This window comes from Manacus candei, unplaced genomic scaffold (assembly GCF_025592945.1).
Source record: "Manacus candei isolate 608988 ecotype Guabito, Panama unplaced genomic scaffold, ASM2559294v1 h1tg000043l, whole genome shotgun sequence".
Taxonomy (NCBI): domain Eukaryota; kingdom Metazoa; phylum Chordata; class Aves; order Passeriformes; family Pipridae; genus Manacus; species Manacus candei.
Genome location: NW_026138091.1, coordinates 13,537,248 through 13,560,392, shown reverse-complemented (window position 1 = coordinate 13,560,392; position 23,145 = coordinate 13,537,248). Strand labels below are relative to the sequence as shown.

The window sequence follows — 23,145 nt, the reverse complement described above, 5'->3', positions numbered from 1 at the left end:
GGAATGCAAGTAGCTAAATTTCTGATACAGTTCTGTTTGCATGACAGAGCTACACTTCATGAAGGAGAAAATAACGAGTGCTTCCCTGGAACCTTTTGTCTGTTATTTGCACTAGAAGCAATATAAAACACTTATAATTGTAAAAATGTGTATTTTGTGGACTCCTTAATATTCTAGCTAACAGAACAGTTTGCAAAAATGTAATTTTAAGAATTTTTGAACAAGATGATTCGCCTTTGCAATCTAACAATGTAATATGGAAATGGGTGTTAACATGCCATGTATATTGTTAATAGTAAAGGGCAGCAATGGGCTTAATAAGGTAAGAATGGAAGCAATTATTTCTCAAACCTTTATTGTCTGTATATGGAGGTTAGACTAGGTGCTTATAACAGTAATTTAGCCTTTTGGTCCTTTATCCTTCATCCTGTGGTGATTCTGGCAAGAAATACTTGAGGCACTACCATCTACCCTGTAAAGAAATTCCAAGCCAGTTTTTATGTGACAGTTAAATGTCATTTGCATTTAAGTGTTTATGTTCTATTTGAAGAAGAAAAAAAAAACAACAACCTACTTTCCACACTTGAGGGCATTTCTGTCAAAAGTCTTGGGTACAGGAACTCCAAGAAACTTGTCAAAATGTTGCAATTTGTGCATTCTTTTTTTACTGAGCTAAAATACAGAATTTAGAGCTGAGGAAAAGAGGAGTTTGGAGTTTCCTTTGATAATCCAAAGTAATCAAAATGAAGTCTTCAAAAAGGCTGTCAAGGATTGAATCTGCCTCTCCTTTTATAACTCTTTTATTCCCAGACTGTAATTTGTGGGATTTACTACATAGATTTTGCTGTGGCCAAGATTTATGCAATTGTTTGTCCCAGATCACATTAAATCAATAAATCATTTTTTGCCAATAGCATTGATTGCTTTTACCTTTTACTTTTACCTTTTTACCTGTGCACTTTAAACACTACCAGAAATGGGAACACCTATATGCCCTCAGAATACTTTTAACACCCTTAAGCAGCTTTATTTGGTCAGATGCCTTATTTTATTACCTTTCCTAAAATACAAACAGCGCTGAATAACATTCTGTTTGAGGGTTGGGGCATTTTTTTATCAGTTTCCTGAGCAGCTGCTAGGCATTTTCTTCTTAATATGATCTAGGATTCTCTGCTGCCAGTAGATAGAAGCCAAATGTAAATGCTTTCCCTTCCCCCCAGAAGGTCAAATGCAAATAAAGGGTCTATAAGCATAATGAACAGTTGCTTTTTGTTACAACTAAATACAGAAATCAATAATGCAGTACAAAAACTGTTTGAAGGTAAAATGACAAATCTAACAAAAATCTAGGATGTTTATTTAGCAGTTCGTCAATTTTCTGCATTCTTTTTCATCTGATTGATAAAAATAATCTGTGTTGAACTTTAGTACAAGTTAATAGTGAGAAATTTCATTAGCTTGCAAAAGAAATAAAAGCAGATCTTTTTGCAGTTTCATACAGAGTACTGTAGTAGTATTTTCAGAACTGGGGTAAATAAAGAGTAATAGCTAACACAAGAGGTTTTAATTACCACTAGGGAGGTAATTAAAATTTTTTCCGAGGGGACAAAGCTACACTATGTACCTAATTAAAGAAAATGTGCCAGTCCTTCAGAGACTGGATAATCATTTTCATTGTTATGTTTTAGCCCCCACTATTCTAGAAATGGAAAATGTATAGTTATGAAGTTTATGATACTTAGGGTTTATCCAAGATGCTGTAATGATCCTATCAACCACAGTCAGATGCAGTGTATGGTGGCATGTTGCAGTTCTCTATTTTGCTTTGTCCATCACAAAATGCTCTAATTTTGTCTACGACTGATCATTTTATTGTGTGTATGAAAAGAGATGAGAAAGAACTGATGTTGACATACATCATCAAAGTGGAATAAATTAAAACTATAGGGTATTACCTTTGTTAAATGACAGAAAAGATAGTCATGTTTCCATAAGAGAATTGTTAATGAATTATTTTCTGTCTCCGTGTACAAAAAGAGTATCTCTGCATTCTTTTGATTGTATTCATTTTCTGTGAGTGTCTTCTCCATCTCTCCCAGACTGGCTGCTTACCAAATTCTTTGGAAGCCTTCTCTGCCTTGACCCTGTCTCATTACTGTCTGGTGATTAAGCCTCCTTTCTAGAAGCAGTCATATTTCCCCTCCACCCCTTTCTTCTTCACAGCAATAGCTTTAATCACTTTGTAAATTGAGTTCAGTGACCTTCTGCCTGTTATGGTATGCAAAATTCTGGTAATATTTTGATGAAGAATCATGGAATCATAGAATGGGTTGGGTCGGAAGGGACTTTAAAGGTCATCTCGTTCCAGCCCCCTACCATTGGCAGGCATGCAACCCACTTGATCAGATTGTTCAGGGCCCCACGCACCTTGGTTTTGAACACTACCAGGAATGGGACATCCACAATTTCTCTAGGCAGCTTGTTCCAGTGCCTTACTACCCTCACAGTAAAGAGTTTCTTCCTAACATTTAATCTAGATCTCCCCTCTTTTAGTTTAATGGTGATGCCTTTCAACTTGTCAGTTCTTCATTCCTCTTTGTTTTGCAATGTGTCTGAGGGAATCCCTCTTCAGCTGAATCTGCAACCTTCTGAAAATCTGAATTGTTCTGTGATCTGTCAGTATGTTTTAAACTATATTAGTTAACTTCTATTGATAGTCTGGTGGCTCACTTTATTATAAGGATGCAAACTGTAGTCCCTTGTAAAATGTGAATTATTCCATCTTTTTAAAGTGTCTCTCCCTCATGACTTTTACTGCAAATGTATGTTTCCTTGGTCATGACAGGTGTCTACTTTCTTAGGCAAGTATATTGTATTTTTATAGACCCATAAATATGGGACTGCTGTGGCTTGCAACTGGCCACAGACTTTATGTTTAGCTGACAGCAAGGTCCACATTACGTATCTGGCTTTGGCTTGCTGGACTTGTCTTAGGCTGCCTGGAGATTTGGTCTGACTTGTAAAAGCATATATCTAATGAAAAAATAATAAATTCTGTCTGCTTTATTATAGCTCTTTGTATATCTTAACTTTCTGCAATTGTGTGGTGTAACCCACCTTGGTAGATATGCTTTGTATTTAACAAATAGTTATAATACGTAGTTACTCTGTGTAGAGTTAACTATCTATAACCCTAGACTAAAATGGAACATAGAAGAGTAAAGACGTGACCATAACTGACACCTTGAAAGTACTGGCATGCCATGATACTAGAGGCCCCAGACCTATGAACAGCTCACCAGTGGCCAATTATTGGCCATCAAATACTGTGACCTTGAGAGCAGAATAAAACCAGTTTTAAGGGAAAAGAAGAGAAGAAATAACAGATATGTGGCATATATAGAAGCCATCATATATGATCAGTTAGGATGTAATGTGGAGTTGTAGACTAGTGAAGAAATAACAAGATGTAAAGCACATTAACAAGCATAAAAATTAGTCCAAGAGGAGCCTAGAAAGAGAGAAGGAAGAAACAGGCAACATCTTACTTCTCATGGCAAAGGATTTGGGATGCTGATAACTCAGTCACCATACCACACCTATGCAGGTTGAAACCATTCAACCTAGAGGGTCATTGGAAGGGTGAGCAAGAGGTAGATACTGGAAAGATTGTGTGTATATTTGTCATTTTAGCAGTATTTGGAGTGTGTTAGTACCATTGTTAATGGAGTAATGGTAAACTCTTTGATTAGACTGTTATAGCTTTCATTAGGACTATAAAAAGTTCCTGACTTTTCATATACAATATGTACCTTTTGCCTATCTCAGCATACTGAATGTGACAAATCATTGGAAATTCAAACAACCTGTTCTGTAACTTGGCTATCACAGCTCAGTAACAGTATGTGTCTTATGGTTTTACGTCCTTAGTGTAGGGGAGCCTGGTTTCCTTGCAAAATTAGTGGAGCTCTGAGAGAGTAATCCGAATGCTGAATTGGGAGTCGTCTTCTTTTCGTTGATTATGTAAAGTCTATGTGCTCCTTACATTAGCACTCTTACCAGATTTATCAGTTTCACTTCCCTTCTTGGCAATTCCCTTTTGTTTGGTAACTGGATCCTCAGTGTCAAAATTGTTAACTTGAAGCCTTCGCAGTTTCTTCAGACTTCCTTTCCTGTGCATTTTTTCCCTGCTTCCATTCTGGTTTATTTTTACTCTTTCCTATTTACTGCTCTCATTACAGCATATCACATTTTTAAGTAATTTTGCTCTCGTAATCCAGTGTTCTTCATCATTCTGAAGAGCTGGGGAATGCATACCATTTATACTCCAAAGATGTATTTAAACTATAGGTAAAATGACTAACCCATGTTTCAAGTGTATTCACTGAGAGATTTTCTTGATGCTTTTGGATGCATAGAGATGACTCTTCATTTTCTAACAATGAATGCCATGAAGTACAGAGTTCTACTATCTTTTCTTGCCTTGCATGAGCAAGTACTTGAAATCTTGACAGTTTTTTTTTCTCAAGTTAAAAGTTTTGCCACTGATGAGTTTTTTTGACATCCTGTTTTTGAGCTAAATAAAATTCTTCAAGGAAATTTGTGAAATTTATACTTAAATAAAATTTGATTTGAGGTCTTCAACTTTTGTAGAAAACACAATAACTTTGCTCAACACCAGGCGGTGTACAATATCTGATTAATGCTGTTGTGGTTGATGTGATCTGCAGCAGGAGTTTTTTTAGGTTTCCAAGGAAACAGTGCAATAGGGGCATATGGGGGTATGATTATACATATGTATGTATAGCAGTTTCTTAAAATATAAAAGAAGCAAGATTGGAGGTGGGCTAAATATCCGTATTTATAGCTGAACTATACCCAGCCTAGATCTTCCCATACAGCAGTGAAAAACCTTTCACCTGGTCTAACAGAGCCTGAACTGTGCCTGTATGACTTTGTACCGAGCTCGTGTACCACCAGGTAGCCGCAGTGCAGTTTGGTTTCTCACCTACACCAATAATAATTTTCACTACTTTCTAAAAGTTGTTCACTGGATAACCACAGAACAAATTCTTCTACAAGAATAATTAATGTCCATGGCATCAAATACAGTCCATAAAATAGAATAGACTTCACTGAAGGTTTCGGCTTGTAAGATTTGTTTATGTACCCAGTTGGATATGTGTAGGCGAGCTGTTTTTGATGAAAAGGAAAGTTTGCTCAGAGTATCATGTTCTTTGGAGTTGCCAAAATAATAGAATGTAAGTGTAGGTAAGAAGAAAAATATAAAAGTTGTCATGGTAATCAGATATCTGATCTGCAGTAGCCTGAGCTGACAGTACTTAGTACAGATTTTTAAAGCTCTGATTTTAGGAACCATCAAACTTCAAGTAAATTTATTCAGTTAAATAGTAACATGGTTGAAGGAGAAACTTCTTTCAAAGCTGAAAGGACTGATGACCTTGTTGTTCAGTCTGTGCATGCATGTTATTTGCTTTAGCTTAATCTCAAGTTCGTTATGACTCTTCCGAGTTGTCTGTTTATCTCCAGTTGTTCAGCGTAAATGAAGACTTTGCTCTTATCTTCTGCTTGATCTGCATGTTGATACGTGATATGCTGCAGTATTGTTGAAGGTCAGGGAAGACGCCTCAGTGATAATATTTGAAATAACCAAAAGGCATGCCTGTTGTTTTTGTTAATCTGAACTGTAATGAAGAATGCTCTTTGCAATTTATTTGTATACCACAGATGTAGTAGATGAAGTTATACTTCCTTGGTTCTAGAAGAATAAATGCTGGAAAATTATATGACCACCCTTGCATTTTGCATGTTTTTTCTAGCAAACATAAGAAAGAGTGTGATTGATTAAATCTGATGAATACTGAAAAAAGATTGTAATTTCAGTCATTATAAAAGTACTGTTCCTGAGTAAAAAATACTGATTACCCTACATTGGTTTATTAGAATTTGTTTCTTCAGATTTTGGATGAATAAATTGTATAACTTTGTATCAGGTTAATTGATGCACTGTAATGACAGTTCTGCATTTCACTCATAGTTTGGGACCATTGTATGTGCACTTTTTCTTGCATATCAGTGAAGGCAGGATTGTGTTGAAGAATGTCAAAAATTGAAATGGTATTCAATATTACGGATTGAAATTTCTCTAAATTTACCTTTTTGTAGTTCTTTTTTTAGTTAAGGCCTCAGTCCATCCCTATTGAGATAATTTTGATACATGTTGTCATAGCTCAGTTACACATCAGTAATAATTTGCTAATGCTTTTTCATGGGTAGTTGTTTTCAAGTCTTTATTGATTTTTGGATGTTGGAGCCTTTCCCAAATACATTTAAAAATTGAAGTGTGTTGGCTGGGTATAATCGAAGTTCCTCTGAATTTTCTGTTTTCTCAGGAATGCATATATACTTGTAAGTACATGTAATTTTTAAATAGTAGTGATGTCCATAATCTGTTTGAGTGTCTTATCTTTCATTGGTTTTCTCTTCATTTTCAGGTCTGGCAGTTTCTCTTCAGTTACTTCATGGAGACATAGAACAAATTAGGAGAGAGTATACATCCAGATTTACCCATGGAGTATCGATAACAAGGAAATTAGGTTTTTCCAATATCATAATGCCTGGTAAGAGAAAAATATATCAATAATTACTTGATTTTCAGCTGTTTTCCAAATAACTACTGTATTCTGAAGCTTCTTAAATAGTTCTAGGGACTTTTATGTTAGTATTTTTTCATAAAGTTAGAAGAAAACTGTGTCCCAGTGGCCACATTATATTATACATTGTATAGTTGCTATGCCAATGTCAAATGGGCGTACGACCATAGTAGCCTATTTTGAGAGATGGAACCTCACTATATAGAAGTGAAGATGACTGAATACAAGACTGCTGAGCTTTATGCAGGGAAAAAGATAACCAGCAGAACATTATGTTCTTAGGAGGTGGTAGCTTTCTAAATAAAGACTCAGAGAATTTCACTGGTACTGTACAGCTTCTGTTTTCACAAGGTTTGTGCCTCCAGTACTGGAAAACGACTGGAAATGGATAAAAATACAGATGCAGAGACCTCATTTTGCTTATTTGTATGACAAAATATGCAAATACTTAAGCAGATGCTAAGGAAGGTATAAAGACTGTGTCAGTATGAATGTGAAGAAGCAAATACAGGAAGAAGATTGTAGAATTATTTATAGCTCCATTCCTGAAATGAAATTTTTAAAAAGTTTAATGGGTTTGTGGAAATTAAAAGACAAATATCTCTTTAAAGGAAGAGCATACTTGCAAGCAGACCAATTTGGCATGATTATGGTGTTATGTTGTTGCTGACAAATGTTGCAGGGAGGAGCTCACATCTCGGTTTCAGCTGAGTCTACACACAGAGTCTTGACTCTCTCAAATCATCCTCATGACTTGTGGATTTTTAACAGAGACTGTCTTCTTCGTATAAAGCTCTGTCTTTGCATTCCTGTGGACCTAAATCAGAAGTAAACTAAGGTTCTGAGGCAAGAATAAATAAACTTCAATACTTCGCTAGTCGAGGAGGTCTTAAATAGGCATTTCAAACTCAGTAATGAGACTCAGCTTTAGCTACGAACATGTATTTCTCTTGAACTTCTGCCTGAAATTTGACAACGGAGAATTCACTGTTGTGTTCTTTCTGCCAATTAAACGTCTGTCCTTCTGCGTCCTTGATCAGCACCACTTGATCACTTAAAATATGCACATAACACAGGTTAATAAAACAGTTTTAGAATTACTATGAAAATACTATGCTGATGGGACTGCAATATTTAGAACAATAAAATGCATGAGTCGGGTGTCACTTAATTTGGTTTATATATGTATGCTTAGTGGAAGCATTCAGTTGAAATTTTATGGCTTATTAGCTTGGGTTTGTTTGTTGTATTACAGTTGGATTTGTAATTTGAATCAAATGGGTGTTGTAGATAATGTGGCTGATAACAGTGGAAGCAGCTTTACTGAGCACACTATAACTCCCATTAAGAATCCTTTCTCCATTTATCTATGATTTAGTCACCTCCTGCTCTGTGTTATCATATTTTCTAAGTTCTGTAAATAGCTCTCGTGTCCCCTCACTTTCTAGTTGAGAAATAATGTATTAAACTGAGAAAAACATGTTATACCAGAGTACTGTGCTGGTGGAGGAGTTTCTCGACTCAGTTTCAAAGAGTTGTGCAGGCTCATTCAGTCCCATTTTTAGTTAAAAAAATAATATATGGGTTCTGGTATGCTTCTTTCTCAGTCCAATTGTATGCATACCTCAGTTTAAATAATGTTCAACTTCTATTCCATGTTTACTGGCATAGAAGGGATTTCTCCTGAAGAGAAATAATCATCTCACTCTTGCAATGATGACTTTCAAGGGCTAACCAGAGCAGTATGCCCTAGGCACTGAAATGCCTGCAGGAACCTAGCCTTTGAAATGCTTTTTTACTTTAAAGCTCCTCTTTAATTTTGTTTCTTTTCTAGTGTCTTTTTTTTTCCTGAGATAAATTAGAGAACTTCATCTTTTGCCACTAGAAATGGTCATTAATTAGATCTTATTTTATATTTTTGTTGAAAGTAAGTGTGTTGCTGTGTCTAATTAGCACTTAGGTTAGTGTTCTGAACCAGACTCTCTTGAATTATTCAATAAGAAATACTTCATGCTGCTAAACTGCAGTATCTCTTTTATAAATGCCATATTTTAAGTTTCTCTTCTATTCTGATTTATTTAAACTCTCTCTGACCTTCATTTTTTGTCGTATCAATCCTTTTCTCTGTGGAGGTTATGCTGTTAAAAGTAAAAATGATCAGCATACATGCCAAACCGGAATTTTGTTGACAATAATAATGCGTGTTTTTATAGAGTAATGCTTTTTGTGTCACTACAGCCTGACAGGGGGAAGCCACAGAATGCACTATCCAGGACCCCTGGAATTTTTTAATGAAGAACTCCAAGTGTTTTAGGAAATGAAGTAAATGACTGGAAAAAAAGTAGATGGCAATGATTCAAAAAGGCTGTGAAATAGGTAACTCACTTTATTCTAGCCAACAGAAGGAGGACAGGAAGTGAAAGTGTCATCTTCTGTATGCATTTTCTGAGTTTGACCAGGATTTCAGGGCAGACTTTATATGATCACTAGTAAACTCCATTCCAACATTCTGGTGTGGTAGTCTGCAGATACATAAGCCAATATTCTCAGAAAGCTTTGTACAACACTGAAGGACAGCTGTGCTTGCACACTGAGTTTCTGTGTTCACCATTTCCTAAAAGATCAGACAGTCACATCATTACTTAGTATATAAAATTTAGCATTTGATATTCACAAATGTATTATACTTTTGAGGAACACTTTACATTAACATATGTAATAGGAATGAAATGTAAAAGCTTTTTTTTTTTTTTTTTTTGCTTTTTGGCTATTTTATGTAGTGCACTCTTATGGAATCTATTTCCAAATTCAACTTTGAGCATCTATATCAGCACGTAGCTTCAATGCTGCAAATGTTCACGTGTTCTAGAACGCATGCACGTACATATTCTTTTGCATCTTTGTGGAAGATGTCTGATTCCATAATTAAGCCTGATCACTAGTTTGTGTTGTCTGGGGTTTTTAGGATTGGAATAAACCCTTGCACAGCTGTATGGGGACTTAACCAGAGGAGCCATAGCTCCCTGCCATGCCCACCAGTTGCAAACAAACTCTAAACTATTGTGTGGTAAGCTATACTGTTCTTAATAATGCTAAGTCTTTTACTGGTAGTTTACTGGTAGACGTCATCTTAACTACTTGGTACATTCAAAGCCAAAATCCATTCAGTGTGAGACACTAGCACATAAAGTAAAGTACTTTCATGTTTTCCTGTAGAATACTTTTTCCACTAAGTAATTCAATTAGGTCCAAGCCTTACTTCCTGGAACTTTATCTACAAACTTTCTCTATGCATGTCTATAGTAATAAAATAAGATAGTTCTTATTTAAAACAACCATAGATTTGATTTTGAAAGACTCTGTGTCTTATAGACAACAGCAGCTTGACTAAAAATATCTTAGTCCATAAAATGTCCTGCAGTGTATAAACAATTGGCCTGTTGGCCAACTTCTCAAAGACTTGCATAGGTGTATATTACTTAGTTATATCTCAAAGACTTGCATAGGTGTATATTACTTAGTTATAGCCATGATTTTTACAGCTTATGATCAGAACTGGTGCCATTACCACTGCTGAGATCTGATTACCACGTGCTTTGAGTTAAAGATAAGAGTTTATATTTGTTTCTGTCAATCAAAATGATTAAACTCTTATGATATTAGAAGAAGTTAAAGAATTGGCAAGTCACTGCAATGGTTTTACATTAGCCATTGTTTACATTGTAGAGTGTCATTGTAGAGCTTAGAGTGTCTCTAATACTGGTGTCTATAGCTGCGCTAGTCAGTCCTGACTGGAAAAGTCTTGGCTTGTAATCCTTTGCCCAGAATTTTATGGTTCTTTTCTAATTCTGTCATTAATTTTCACGCGTAGCATTGCTGAAGACTCTACATGAAACTGCGGTATTAATTTCTGTAGTGGAATTTTCATTCTTTCAAGCTTATTTGTCCAAGATTAAAAATCGTATTTTGTTTCTCAATATTCTATCTTTTTGTTTGGTTGGTTTTTTTACAATTTCTGCTCATTCAGCAGATAGAATGAGGTGCCTGGGATGTTGTTACGCTTTAAGTTTCCCACATTAAGCTTTCATATGCTTAATTTAAGAAAAGTAACTGAAGTTTTTTGCCATCACATTTGCATTGCTTTACATTTGTCACCTTTTAACTTTTTAGATATCCTTAAGCTGTCCAGTTAAATCTCATTAGAATCTTGTCTTTCAAAGCTACTGAATATACTATTTACTCCTTCATCTGAATTATTAAAAGGTCTTTTATTCTTTTAATGTACAGGTACACACTCACCTTTCTTACTATTTTCAGAAGCTTTTAAAATGAAGGTAGAACTAGAATCTTTTTCTTTTTATATAAATGATCTCACAAAATACTATCTTTGTGATAACATGCATTTTTCAATTATATGATTTTTGACTAGAGGCGTATTCATTCTTTGAAAGCATAGAATAAGTGTCTGGAGGGCAAAAATGTAAAGAAGACTGTGGAATATGTTCTCTTCATTGTGGTGTCTGTATCTGCAAGTGAGCTTGGACTTAGTGAAGAGCTGTTGATTCTAGGAGAAGAAATATATGTCTAACGCACTTAAGCATTTTTTCTCCCTTGAGCAGCAGAATGAATTTTTCCAAACTTCTTTATCCTCTGTGAAGTACAAACTGTCTAAATTTAACACCTGCCACTGTTTGCTCTTCTGATTTCAAGAACCCAGAAATACGTATTTTTAATTACTGAAAGTAATATTGCCTGGATATATTAGTTACACAAAATATGTTCAAGCAATATTGTGGAGTAAATACACCCTGAATTTTGACCTTTCACAAAACTGTAGTACACTATGGGGAATACCCTCTGCTTTTCAAATCCTATTTTAATACTTTTTAAATGCTTTGATCAAAGGAATTATCATTTCTACAAGTCACTGGAGAAAACAAAAATACTAATATGTGACTACATATTTGGTAAGACAATTTCAAGGAACTTGTATATTGTTTTCCTTTTTCCTTTCCATCTCCTCTGTCTTATTTTCTTGGTTCCTTAGGAACTGAAGGAAAAAAGTAGAAGAAAACTATGGAAGGGAAGACAAACCAGAATTTAACTAGACTTCCCTTAATTTAAAATCTCTGGAAGTGGAGAATGGGGAGAAGGGTCTTCTGCAGTTTACAGTATTTGGAAGAATAAGCTGGCTTTCTGTTGAGTATAGAATAAATAGCAGTGATGCATGGGAAGTGTATATAAGGATAGTTATGGCTTGGAAGTCTTTATTCAATAAACCTGGTAAGGAGCACTGGCAAACTAACAAGTGAATGCTTTAGCTCTGTAAAAATAACGGGTCTTTCAAAATTCTATTGGAAATATTTTTTATTTTATAGCTATACAAAGTCAACAGGTCAAAGTTTTCCATTAAAAAGGCTTTTAAGTCTTTTATTCCCCACTTGTTCAAAACAACTTCTTTTACATCTCCTTGTTAAAAAGAAGAGAAAAATAAGTCACAGAGCAATTGGCTGTTATATGATAGATCTATAATCCAATTGACAACTGAAAGTACTGCAGTTTGAGAATCCCTCATAAAGAGCATTTCATTTGCTGTGTTCTGGTGAGTGTTTCTTAGGGTTTGTTGAAAGTTTCTGTAATAAAGCCGAAAATGCAGTTAATGTTCTATTAAAAAATGAAACTAGAGTAACTGAGAAAAGTTATCAACAGAATCATTTATTAATCTTTTTCCCTTGATTTAAATGCTTGAGCTTACTTAATCCAACAACAAAAAGGCAATAGTGTTACTAAAGTCACCAGTGCCCAAAATCCTAACACAGGCAGAATTGTTTTAATGTTTGCCATATATAAACAAGAATAGCAAAGATAATACATAAACTAGCTACCAGTATATAAATAACAGAAACGGTCTTATTTTTTCCTGCCCATCCCCTGTCATATACTTAAATGCAAACACATACTCTGCCCCAATCAGTTTTTATCAAGTATCACCCAGAAGGTCCCAGTCTCAGACCTTTTCTTTGTATGTATTTATTTAAGCAGCAAGTACAGCATTTTCTCATTCTTGAGTTGTGTGTGAATATTACCCATAAACAGTAAATATTGTGAGTCTGTGTAAAATTTTCTTGCAAATAAGACAGTTGTTCTTTACCACAATAATGGAGAAGTCAACGTATTGCTCCATGGGGAGAAAGCAGTGAAGGGACAGCTGACTGGTGGTTGTCAGGGTCTTTAAATTTCAAACACTTTTACTGGCAGCTTCAAGCATGTCAATGAGACTTGCCTCTTTTTTTAAAAGTGCTGAATATATTCCCTGATAAGCAGCCAGTCAGTCTTTCAGTATCTTCTAAAATGCAAAACAAAAAGGAAATCGTTTCAGTAATGGGATTTCACTTCCTACATTCTTTGTGAAATGCAGCATGCATGTGTCTTCATGAGCTGCTCTCCTTAAGAACGCCCTTCTCACAGATAACAGCCTTCTGTATTACAATTGTCACAAATGATCTCAGATTGCTTAACTTGAATTTTTTAAAATGAATTTTTGTTTTTTAAATTAAATAAAATGTTTAAGAAATGAGAAAGGGAAGGCAAGAGAATGGTATGGCTGAGTAAAGACATGCTGGTCACACTAAAGTGCAAGAGGGAAATACACAGGCAGTGAAAGTAAGGACAGGTGTCCTCGGAAGAGTATAAGGATGTTGTTCAGTTGTGTAGTCAGGAAGTTGTCCTGTGATGGGTTCAGGAAGGCCAAGGCAATTGGCAGGTGATGCAAAGAATAAGAAGGTATTTCAGCCAGAAAAGAGAGGTCAAGAAAAGCATAATCCCTGTGATGAACACAACTGGTAAACTGGTCTCAGTGGATGAGAAGGAAAGAAGGCTGAGATACTCAACAACATTTTTACCTCAGTCTTCATTGTCAGTCTCTCTTCCCACACCTGTCAAGTGGATGAACCTCAAGTCAGGGACTGGATGGAGCAAAGTTCCTCCCACTGAAAGAGAAACCACCTGAGGAATCTGAACATATATAAGTCTATAGGGCCTGATGAGATGCATCCTAAGGTCCTGAGGAAATTCTGATGTAGTTGCCAGGCCACTCTCCATGATATTTGAAATATCATGGCAGGTGAAGTACCCAGTGACTGTAAAAAGGGAAATATTGCACTCATTTTTAAAAAAGGGTAGAAACACTGGGACAGGTTGCCAAGAGAGGGTGTGGATGTCCCATCCCTGGCAACGTTTAAGATCAGATTGGATGGGGCTCTGAGCAACCTGATCTAGTTGAATATATCCCAGCTCATTGCACAGAAGTTGGACTAGATGACCTTTAAAGTTCTCTTCCAATCCAAATCATTCTATGAACCTATGAAATCATCAAGGTCAACTGCCAGAAAGGGATTAGCAAGAGTTTAGTATTTCTATAGTATTCCAGGATTTAATCTTTTCTTCCCAGACCCACCCCCAAATATATTTATTAATAAACACATGTATTTTTATATTTAGAGGATTTGCAACCTCCAGGTTGTGACTACTGCAAATATCATCAGCTTGTAATGTAGCTTGTTGAAATTTAGACTATATTCTGGTGCTGCATCAGCCAGACATAGGGCCACCTGCTTTTGAATTGAGCTCTTCTGTCCTGTTCCCTGTACTTCTGTGAACTCCTTGCTCCTACTGAAACTTAAGCTATGCCAGTTCTGAGTTTACTGGGCTAAAAAGGGAGTGGAAGATTTCCTGTCCTTGTCTTTTATCTTCCAGTTTTGCTTGTTATTGTCGATATATCAGATGGATGTCACAGAACATCCTAGCTGCTAAAAGGCTTGAAGGGTTTGGATTGACTTGAAGGGTAGGCAGCAAGGTGTACTAGTGTTCCTTAGTCCTCTCCTCTAGTTAAAATCACCTTCTGCTTGGTTTTTTTTTAGATCTTCCCACTGGCAGTTGCTACATAGCTCTTTTCCCATTCTACAAAGTATTTTAAGGATCTTTTCTTGAAAATGTTTTACATCCACAAGATTTATAGCCTGGGTAATACCATTTTGTCTATGCCACATCCAGAGATTTTCAGTCCCTACAACTGAAATTGTTTTAAGATCTGCTCAAGTCATTTTAGAATATAAAACAAAGCATCTCATTAGCTTGCATCTCATTTACTGAGATGTAAATGAACAGGAACTTTCTCTAAACAAAATAATTTTTTTCTCTTTTTCAATTCATGGTTCTAAAGGACCTATAATTCTGAGCAAAGCTTTCAAAAAAGCAGTTCCTAACAAGAGCTCCTAGTGAGTTCTGTGTAATTATTTTTAAATTAGTGACTGCTGTCAGGACAGCTATAACTATCAGAGATGCTTGTTCAAATACAGTCATTCTGTGTTTTTTTACACGACTAAATAATCAAATTGAAATTTATTTCACGAGAAAGCTTTTTGAGGCTAGCTGACAAACTAAACTCTTTTCTTTTAACAGACAACTACCTTTGATCTTTGACAGCTATCTTCAGCTTGAAACCCTGTTCCATATTAATATGCTACAAGAGATTCTACAGTTCTAAATGTATTTGGAATATGAGAAAAGTCTTGCTCTAATATTTATGTTGCAGTTGCAACTCACAGCTTCCTCAGTGTAAGTTTAAAAACAGTTTTGTGATGAAGGATCATTACTTTGATGCTTAGGTTAGGTACAAGTGTTTCTAAAAAAATAAAAGTACAAATGATACATTCATACAAATATTCTTCTGACACTTGTACTGATCTGACTGTCTCCTTACTAGTGATCACCTGTGTTGTTCCTGTCACCTGAGGTTTGGTGGTAGCATTCAAACCTCTCTGAGCTGGGGGCAGCTTACATTCAGGTCCCATAGCTGGGGTCCACTTGTGAGCAGCAGCAGATCAGTGTTTGTACATAGGTCCTCAATAGTGATGATGCGGCCTTCGACCTATGAAGGAAATGGAGTCTACAGAGCCATCCCGTAATGAAACTGTGTGGTGGACATAACAGGACCCCTGAGCATGCACTGTTATCTCCAGCTTGGAAATTATTTCTGGCTCTTTTCTCTTTACTGGTTATTTAAAATTTGTGATTTATAGTTGGCAGGTTTGGGAAGGCTGACCTCCATTAACTAAGTGTGTCCTCCAGCAGTCTGTCTCGTGGCTGTTTTTCAACTTTAATTGGCTTTTCGTCCTGTTCCTTATAATAGACTTTTGCATGTAATGATGATGATTAGGTCTCTGTCCCCCACTCCCAGTCAGTCCTCAAACAATTCATTACTAGTTGGATTGAAGTCATGAAGCTTCTGCTTCTTCATAGGTCAGAAACCTTGATCTGTAATGTAGCTGGTTAGCACCTACAGCTGGGACAAGAAGGGTTTGGAATTTTTCCTCTACCAGCCCATGAAAAGTGCTTTCAAGATATGTTTACCAGCTCAAAGCTGCAATGTATGGGCAGGACTATATGAAAAGGCAGGTACTGCCAGTGCTGTACTGTACACATTTTGATTTAGCAAACCAGACATTTCAATTCAGCACCTTTCACTTTCAGTTAAATTCACATACCAGAGTAAATGTCCCTGCAGAATGTGCACTGAAAACTTGAGCTGTATTGGAAAGTTCAGACTGTGTGATCATCCACATCACTGCAGCTTTACTTTTTTTTTTACGTTCTATGGAATTTCAGTTTCCATACAGCTTTAGCCTTCACTTCATATTAGAAACCCTTGTAGGAGTTCGTCAGTCTACTTTTGATTAGCCAGATAGGTGAAATAACAGGATGCTAACTAAGTAGGGCCAAAGCATTGGGGTTATTGCATCACTTCTGTAATTAGGACAGAATATCTTTTTCAACACGTTGCATTATTGTCAGAAGTAAGAATAAGCAGCTTCCCTAGATGCAGTTCTGTTTTTCCAAGAGACACCTTGTTTGATTTCTTCTGGCAACTAAAAAGGTAAAACAGAACAGGTTTGGATTTTTAAAAAAACTTAAAATGCAATGAAACACTATTTTTAAAAGCCTACTTAACTTCTCTGAAACTCCAGTTACTTTTTTTAAAAATGCTCTTATTTTTTGCATAGAATCATAGACTGATTTGAGTTGGAAGGGACCTTTAATCATCATCCCTGCCACCCCCATGGGCAGGAACATCTTTCACTAGGTAAGGTTGCTCAAAGCCATTTCCAATCTGACTTTGAACACTTCCAGTGATAGGACATCCCATTCCACTGTCATTTTCATTTGCATTTAAATCCTGTACAGTTTACTCTGTTTAAAAAGGAAAAATTATAGTTTTCACTGAGTTTCATCTGGGGTAGGTCATTAAATTTGTGGTGGAAATGGTTATTCAGTTATGACCCAATGGAAAATTGAAATAAATCAATGCTGATAATTGAAAATAATAACTGAATGTAGCACAAATGCATGTAGAATTCAAGTTCAGGTTTTAAAGAGAAATTACTGTAACTACAAGTTGTTTGCTAAAATCAGCTTTATAACAAAGCTTCTTTTTTTTGATTGTTGTGTGTAGTCATTTTTTCTGAATGTAAAACACTTGCAAGTGACCAACAGCCAGCACTAACTAGAACCAAGCCTAGTATAAGCATATGCTAAGCAAGGACCCAATACGCTGTAAGCTCTTTGGTAACCGTACTGTATTAGCTTCTAAAATCTTTATAGTCAAATATTACTGCAATGTAGGAGTAAACAGAATCTAGTAGTTTTAAGGGTAATTTTGTGACTTGAATAAGCATAAGAACAGCTTTACAGATTCAGATCAAGGGCCCATCTAGCTGAATGTTGTAAGCAGACACCTAAGGAAGAGTAAAATCTGCGTATGGATATATGCATGTATGGTAATTATCCCCTGATGCTCTCCCAGCCTCCAGCTATTTACAACTCTAGGGATTTCCTGAGTGCTTATGATCACCTGTTTCATATCCTATGGTTGATCTTTATTTCACGATTTCGACATCCTTTCCTTTCATGTATACATTTCTTACATTCACAACATCCTTTGGGAAAGTTTTGGCTTGTGTTTGGTTTTTGCTTTGATTTTGCTTTTGTGGTTTTTTTTGGTTGTTTGGTTGTTTTGGTTTGTTTGTTATGTTTTTTTTTAAAAGTCTTGCCGTTCATTACCTGAATAGCCACCACCTTTTGTTCATTTTGAACCTGTTTCCCACCAGGAACCAGAGATTGATTCAGTGGTTGCACACAGTTACTAGTAATTCAGCTCTTTCATCCATGCCTTCACACAAAACTCTTAAGTGAATACCACCTGGTATTTTTTCTGTTGATTCTGTCTAGCTGTGTTCTAGCCTTGGTCCATAGTTGTTTCAGAAGGTAACTGATAATAAGCTAATACAATAGCAGATTTCTACCCCTTTTTTGTGGGCATGGGTCTCGAGGGCTTGACAATATAGCAGTTTCTTCTTTTATTTTTTTATTGTTTGGATTGTGCTTTGGAGGAACCATTTAATTACTTTGAACACAGTGATGGAATAATGTTATAAAATAGTAGAAGACTACAGAAAAATCATTGTTTCTGGTACTTAAAAATCACTGAAGAGTTGTATGCAGTAAAATAAATGGAAGGAATGTGAAACATGAGAGTACCATGAAAAGTTCAAGCAAGTCAAATTCTGCTTGCAAATTAAAATGAAGCTGCAAATTAAAGATGCACTAATTATTTATAAGTTACGTATCTTTTAATTAATTTTACCAGCAGTACAAATACCCATCTCATGGTTGCCTTCTAAGTGGCACATCTATAAATATACTAAACTATCATACTTGATTTCTTTTCACCAGTGCTGAGTGAAAATCTGCTTTGTTAAAAGATGATATTCTCTTTTCACTAGGCTTCCATTCTCTATATGAAAGCATATATTCTTAATTTTTCTTTCTACCAAATCCAGAAATAGGAATTTTAGGAGATGCTCCTAATTATTATGCTGTTCATCCTTCCTTATTCTGCATTTCACTGAGAAAGTCCGATTGTTTCAAAGTAGTTCTGGTAATGTTTGTCCAGAGCTAGATTAGTTTTAGAAACAGATTTAGCATCTTCAAACAGAAAAGGGACTTCCCTACCATGGCGCTCCAGTCACAACCAGTACTGCTTTTCCCCCTGTCCTATTCTCCCTGCAACCACTCTTTCTTCCTTTTGTCAAATATAAACTTTGCAGTTTGTGTCAGCTGAAATTAAAATTACCATTGATCTCATCCAGAAGACCTGTTTATGTTCTGACAAAATGTTTAGCATGATATTGCATAAATGTGCAAAGAATTTCAATTCAAATATGCTAGCAGTATTTAATAACTTGTACGTACCATGTAGCACTTAGGTAGTGCCTGTATTGGATTTATAGTTTGATGAAGATTTTAATTTCTCAAAAGCCTTTTCAATAAGTGAAAAATAAGCTAACTAAGCTAACTTTTTGCTAGTAAGCTTTGGAACACTCTATCAATGTAAAATATGTTGATCTTTCGTGTTACAAAGACAAGTTTGGATGCTCACAATCTGGGAAGACTGCCCTTCTATTGGAAAGATCACCAACCTCTTGGTTTTTCCTTTTCAAAATAATACACTTTCTTTTGTGGTTAGGTGGAAAAAAATCGTAATCAGTTAAACAGAGAACTGTAATGATTACAAATGAAAGAAAGTACGTTAATATTATCTTAGATTAAAAGAAGAATTAAATGAGGTGGAGCTAGACACCAGCTTCGGTATAGCTGGACATGCCACCGTAAAGACCAAACAGACCTTATAGATGAGTAAAAGCCCCTAGAATTGGTTTAGAAAGGCAGATAATCTTTGGGTTTTGAGAGGGATGAAGATATGTTGGCTTTCTTAGTTTCTGAAACCAATTATCTAAAATCCAAAAATACTGGTAAATTGTGGGTGTGATTATAAGATGAAAATCTACTTAAGTACTAAAAGCAAGAAGTAAGCAAATTGAAATGACTTTTGGACACCTTGTGTTTTGTTTGGTTTTTTTTGATAGGTGAAATGAGGAATGATTTATATATTACTGTAGAAAGAGGAGAATTTGAGAAAGGAGGGAAAAGTGTGGCCAGAAATGTGGAAGTGACAATGCATGTGGTGGACAGCAGTGGACAAATATTAAAGGTATCATTGTTGTATGTTCTTCCTTACTGTAGTTAATTTTTATACACTTTTTCAGATGTAATTTTTGTGGCGATGATTGAAAAATAAAAAAATGCTTTGGAAAGGACGTGTTTATCTTCTGCTGTCTTTAGGTATGCAGAGTGTTTCCACTTTGCTTAAAACCTTTATAAACCTTTATAAATGTTTATTTCTGTGATCAATTATGTTGTTGAGATAAATGCCTGTAATTGCCAACCAAATAACTAATGATTCCATTAAGATGCTGGAAAATTTTGAAGCAAGATCAAGTTTTGGAGAATTATTTCATAATAATTCTTCTTAGTAGGAATGCAATTCCTTATGTTACACAGAACAATGTATTTTGATAATTTTAAATTTTGTGTCTGATTTTAATAAATTAGGGATCCTTGATGCATAAATCACCACCTTTCCTACAGAGAATTAATAGGTATCCACAGGTCAGGAATTAGACAAATTGATTTGTCTACCTTGCTATGGAGAAACCATCATGGGTGTTGCAAAGGCAACGAACACTTTGCTTCTTTCTGATCACGGAATCCAGATTTATTTTTTAATGGTGGGAGATGTCACTGATGATGGCAGGGTTACAGGCTTATTTCGGAGGACTGAAGATCTTGAGCCTGGGCTGTTCTGGTCTCAATTCCAATCTTTTTTTTTGCTTGGACATAACACTGGCTAGACCTTGAGGTGTCATGGGACTCCACAACACATTATTGCTTAAGCCTCCCTGATCACACAGGTATCCCCTGTTGAACAGTTCGATTCTGATTGATGCGAATGATTCTTGCTATTTCTAAAAATTTTCTAATTGGCAAATATCAAGCAAATGCTACTGTTTTTGAGGGTTTTATGATACTGAACATTGTACCACATTTGGCATTTATGATACGAATGTAAATATTAATAGTCTTCCTTGAAAGACCAGTCCTTGATGACATTTTACCAATGCACTAATCTATCTTTAATCGTACTTTTTCTTCATTAGGATTTTATCTCATTTGGCTCTGGAGAGCCACCAGCCAGCGAGTACCATTCTTTTGTGCTTTATCATAACAATGGTCCCAGATGGGCTGAGCTGCTGAAACTTCCTATTCCTGTGGATAAATTCAGAGGAGCTCACATCCGCTGTGAATTCCGGCACTGTTCCAGTAAGTGCTGTTCATGACTTCTGCTAGTCCTCTCTGTTACAGCTGCAGTAAGCACACGAGTTTCTATAACACCTCAGGAAAAAGACAGCTGCATGAACTTACTCTGTAGTGCTTTTTTTTAATTCCAACTTTTTTAAACATTCTGAAAAATTTTAGCGATGATTTTGAGGTAAAAATTGATGACTGGATGCAGATTCTGAATTCCAGGGTATGAGAGACAGCTTTCATAGGGGTGGATAAACTTCTATATGTTGCTAAGTTTCATATTTTGTGGCTTGCATTATGTTGTTAATAAATACTAAATCATTCCAGAATACTCCTTTCTGATTTAAAGTGAGATTAAAAAAAAGTTACAGAAGACAATGTGCAAATCGGAACAGAAATTCAAGATAATCTTCATCCGATTAGCTGCAAATAGCTTCCAGTATACTTTCTTATGTTATATTAAATAAATTTACTTGGTCTAAAATGTATACTATTAACTTTAAGTGCTGCTATTCATATACGCATTTCAGCAAAAGAAAAGGGTGAGAAGAAGTTGTTTGGCTTTTCTTTCGTGCCCCTGATGCAGGAAAATGGGAGAACTCTGCCAGATGGCACCCATGAACTCATTGTACACAAGGTAATTTGAATTAGCAGTCATTAACTGTAATGATTCCTCTGGAACATAATTTAAATGTCCAGAGATGTGAAGTTGAGAAAGTCTTTATTGATGAGTCATAATCTTGTCATCATTAAAATATCCATTGCTGATTCTTTAATATTAACCTTCTATACAAACTGCAGTTGAATCTAGGTGTGTGTTTCAGTGCACTGCTTTTCCTAAGTCTTACTATTACATCACATTGTGTTTATAGTGGATTTCACAAAGGTAAGTTCAATTAAAACACACAAAGTGAACCCTGTTACTGAATTCCTCAAGCTGGAAAATCAGACAAGCTCATTTATCTACTCAATGTTATAATTTTTAGAGATATTTCAGCTTTGTGGAATTTTTGTTTCTATATTTAAGAGTTGTCTCTTCATTCAGAGGATTTGATATGCTCACAGATAAATTTTAGATTTTAACGCAAAAATTTGTAGCTATTCATTTGACAAAACCAGTGCAAATTTGTTAGGTTTCAATGTCAATATATGAAGCTGTGACCTAAAACCAAAGTTTGCAACAGGCATGGTGAAAATTCTTCAGTTTCTGGCAGAGAAATAATAATGATTCAGGGTTTTTGTGCCATTCAGTTGTTTTAACTGGTTTGTTTTCACAGTGTGAAGAAAACACAAACCTTCAGGACTCTGGTCGCTACCTCAAACTCCCCTTTTCAAAGGGAATATCCCTAGGAAACAACAGCCAAGCAGTAAAAACCACTAAAGAGTCCTTCTGGATTACATCCTTTCTCTGTTCCACTAAACTCACACAAAATGGTAGGATATGTTGATTATTTAAAACATGATGAGTTCAAATGAGTGTGATACTAGCCTTTTCCATGTCAAGCAATCGTGGATGTACTCAAAAAAGCTTGCTTCTATCTATTTTATAAACTGCTTTTTTTCATAATATTTTTATATCCAGATGGAAACAAGTGCAGCATGATAAACCACTATTTTTAAGTAGTTCAAGAATGCTTTTTAGATTAACATGATATTGGAATCAAATTCAGCACTTTTGGAATCAACTGTCAAAACCCAGCTGCTTTAGAAAACTTCTTAATGTGTTTGTTGTAAAGTTTTTATGAAATACTTTTTGTCAGCTTTAGGCTGTAGCAGTTTGTTTCTAATTAGACATATATTGCTTTTTTTGGTGTATTTTTTCTCTTACTTTAAACCAACACACATTTACTACTACTTAAAGCAATCTTATACACTGGATATAAGGAGAAGCAGATAGAAATACATATGTTTACACTTTTTACCAGTGCTCTGTATAAAATTCTTAAGGTTCTTGTTTACTTGCCATATTAATTACAGTTTGTAACTAAAACAAAAAACTGTTCGTGAAACATTTTTCCACAAATTTCTAAATATTGTGTATTTGCTTGGTAATATGTTTCTGACCATTCTTTGATATACCCACAATTTTATATTATTTTTTTCTAGGATGTTTATCACAGTTTTAAGATCTTGCTTAGCTCTCTCTTGTGTGGGAATATCCGTGACTTTACCCTTCTTCTGTGTATGATGATAAAATTGCTAATTGTGA

The 23,145-nt window shown here is 35.5% G+C and overlaps 1 protein-coding gene across 5 annotated transcripts in view; it reads left to right on the top strand.

Moving 5' to 3' along the window:
* The window catches only part of DOCK4 (dedicator of cytokinesis 4), a 245,517-nt gene that overhangs the window by 138,926 nt on the left and 83,446 nt on the right, over window positions 1-23,145 (top strand). For all 5 annotated transcript variants that reach the window (XM_051795356.1, XM_051795355.1, XM_051795358.1 and 2 more), the window contains 5 exons: window positions 6,516-6,641; window positions 19,658-19,782; window positions 20,789-20,951; window positions 21,467-21,573; window positions 22,214-22,370. In XM_051795356.1, the coding sequence (XP_051651316.1) occupies window positions 6,516-6,641; window positions 19,658-19,782; window positions 20,789-20,951; window positions 21,467-21,573; window positions 22,214-22,370 (678 nt within the window). The remainder of the gene's footprint in view (window positions 1-6,515; window positions 6,642-19,657; window positions 19,783-20,788; window positions 20,952-21,466; window positions 21,574-22,213; window positions 22,371-23,145) is intronic.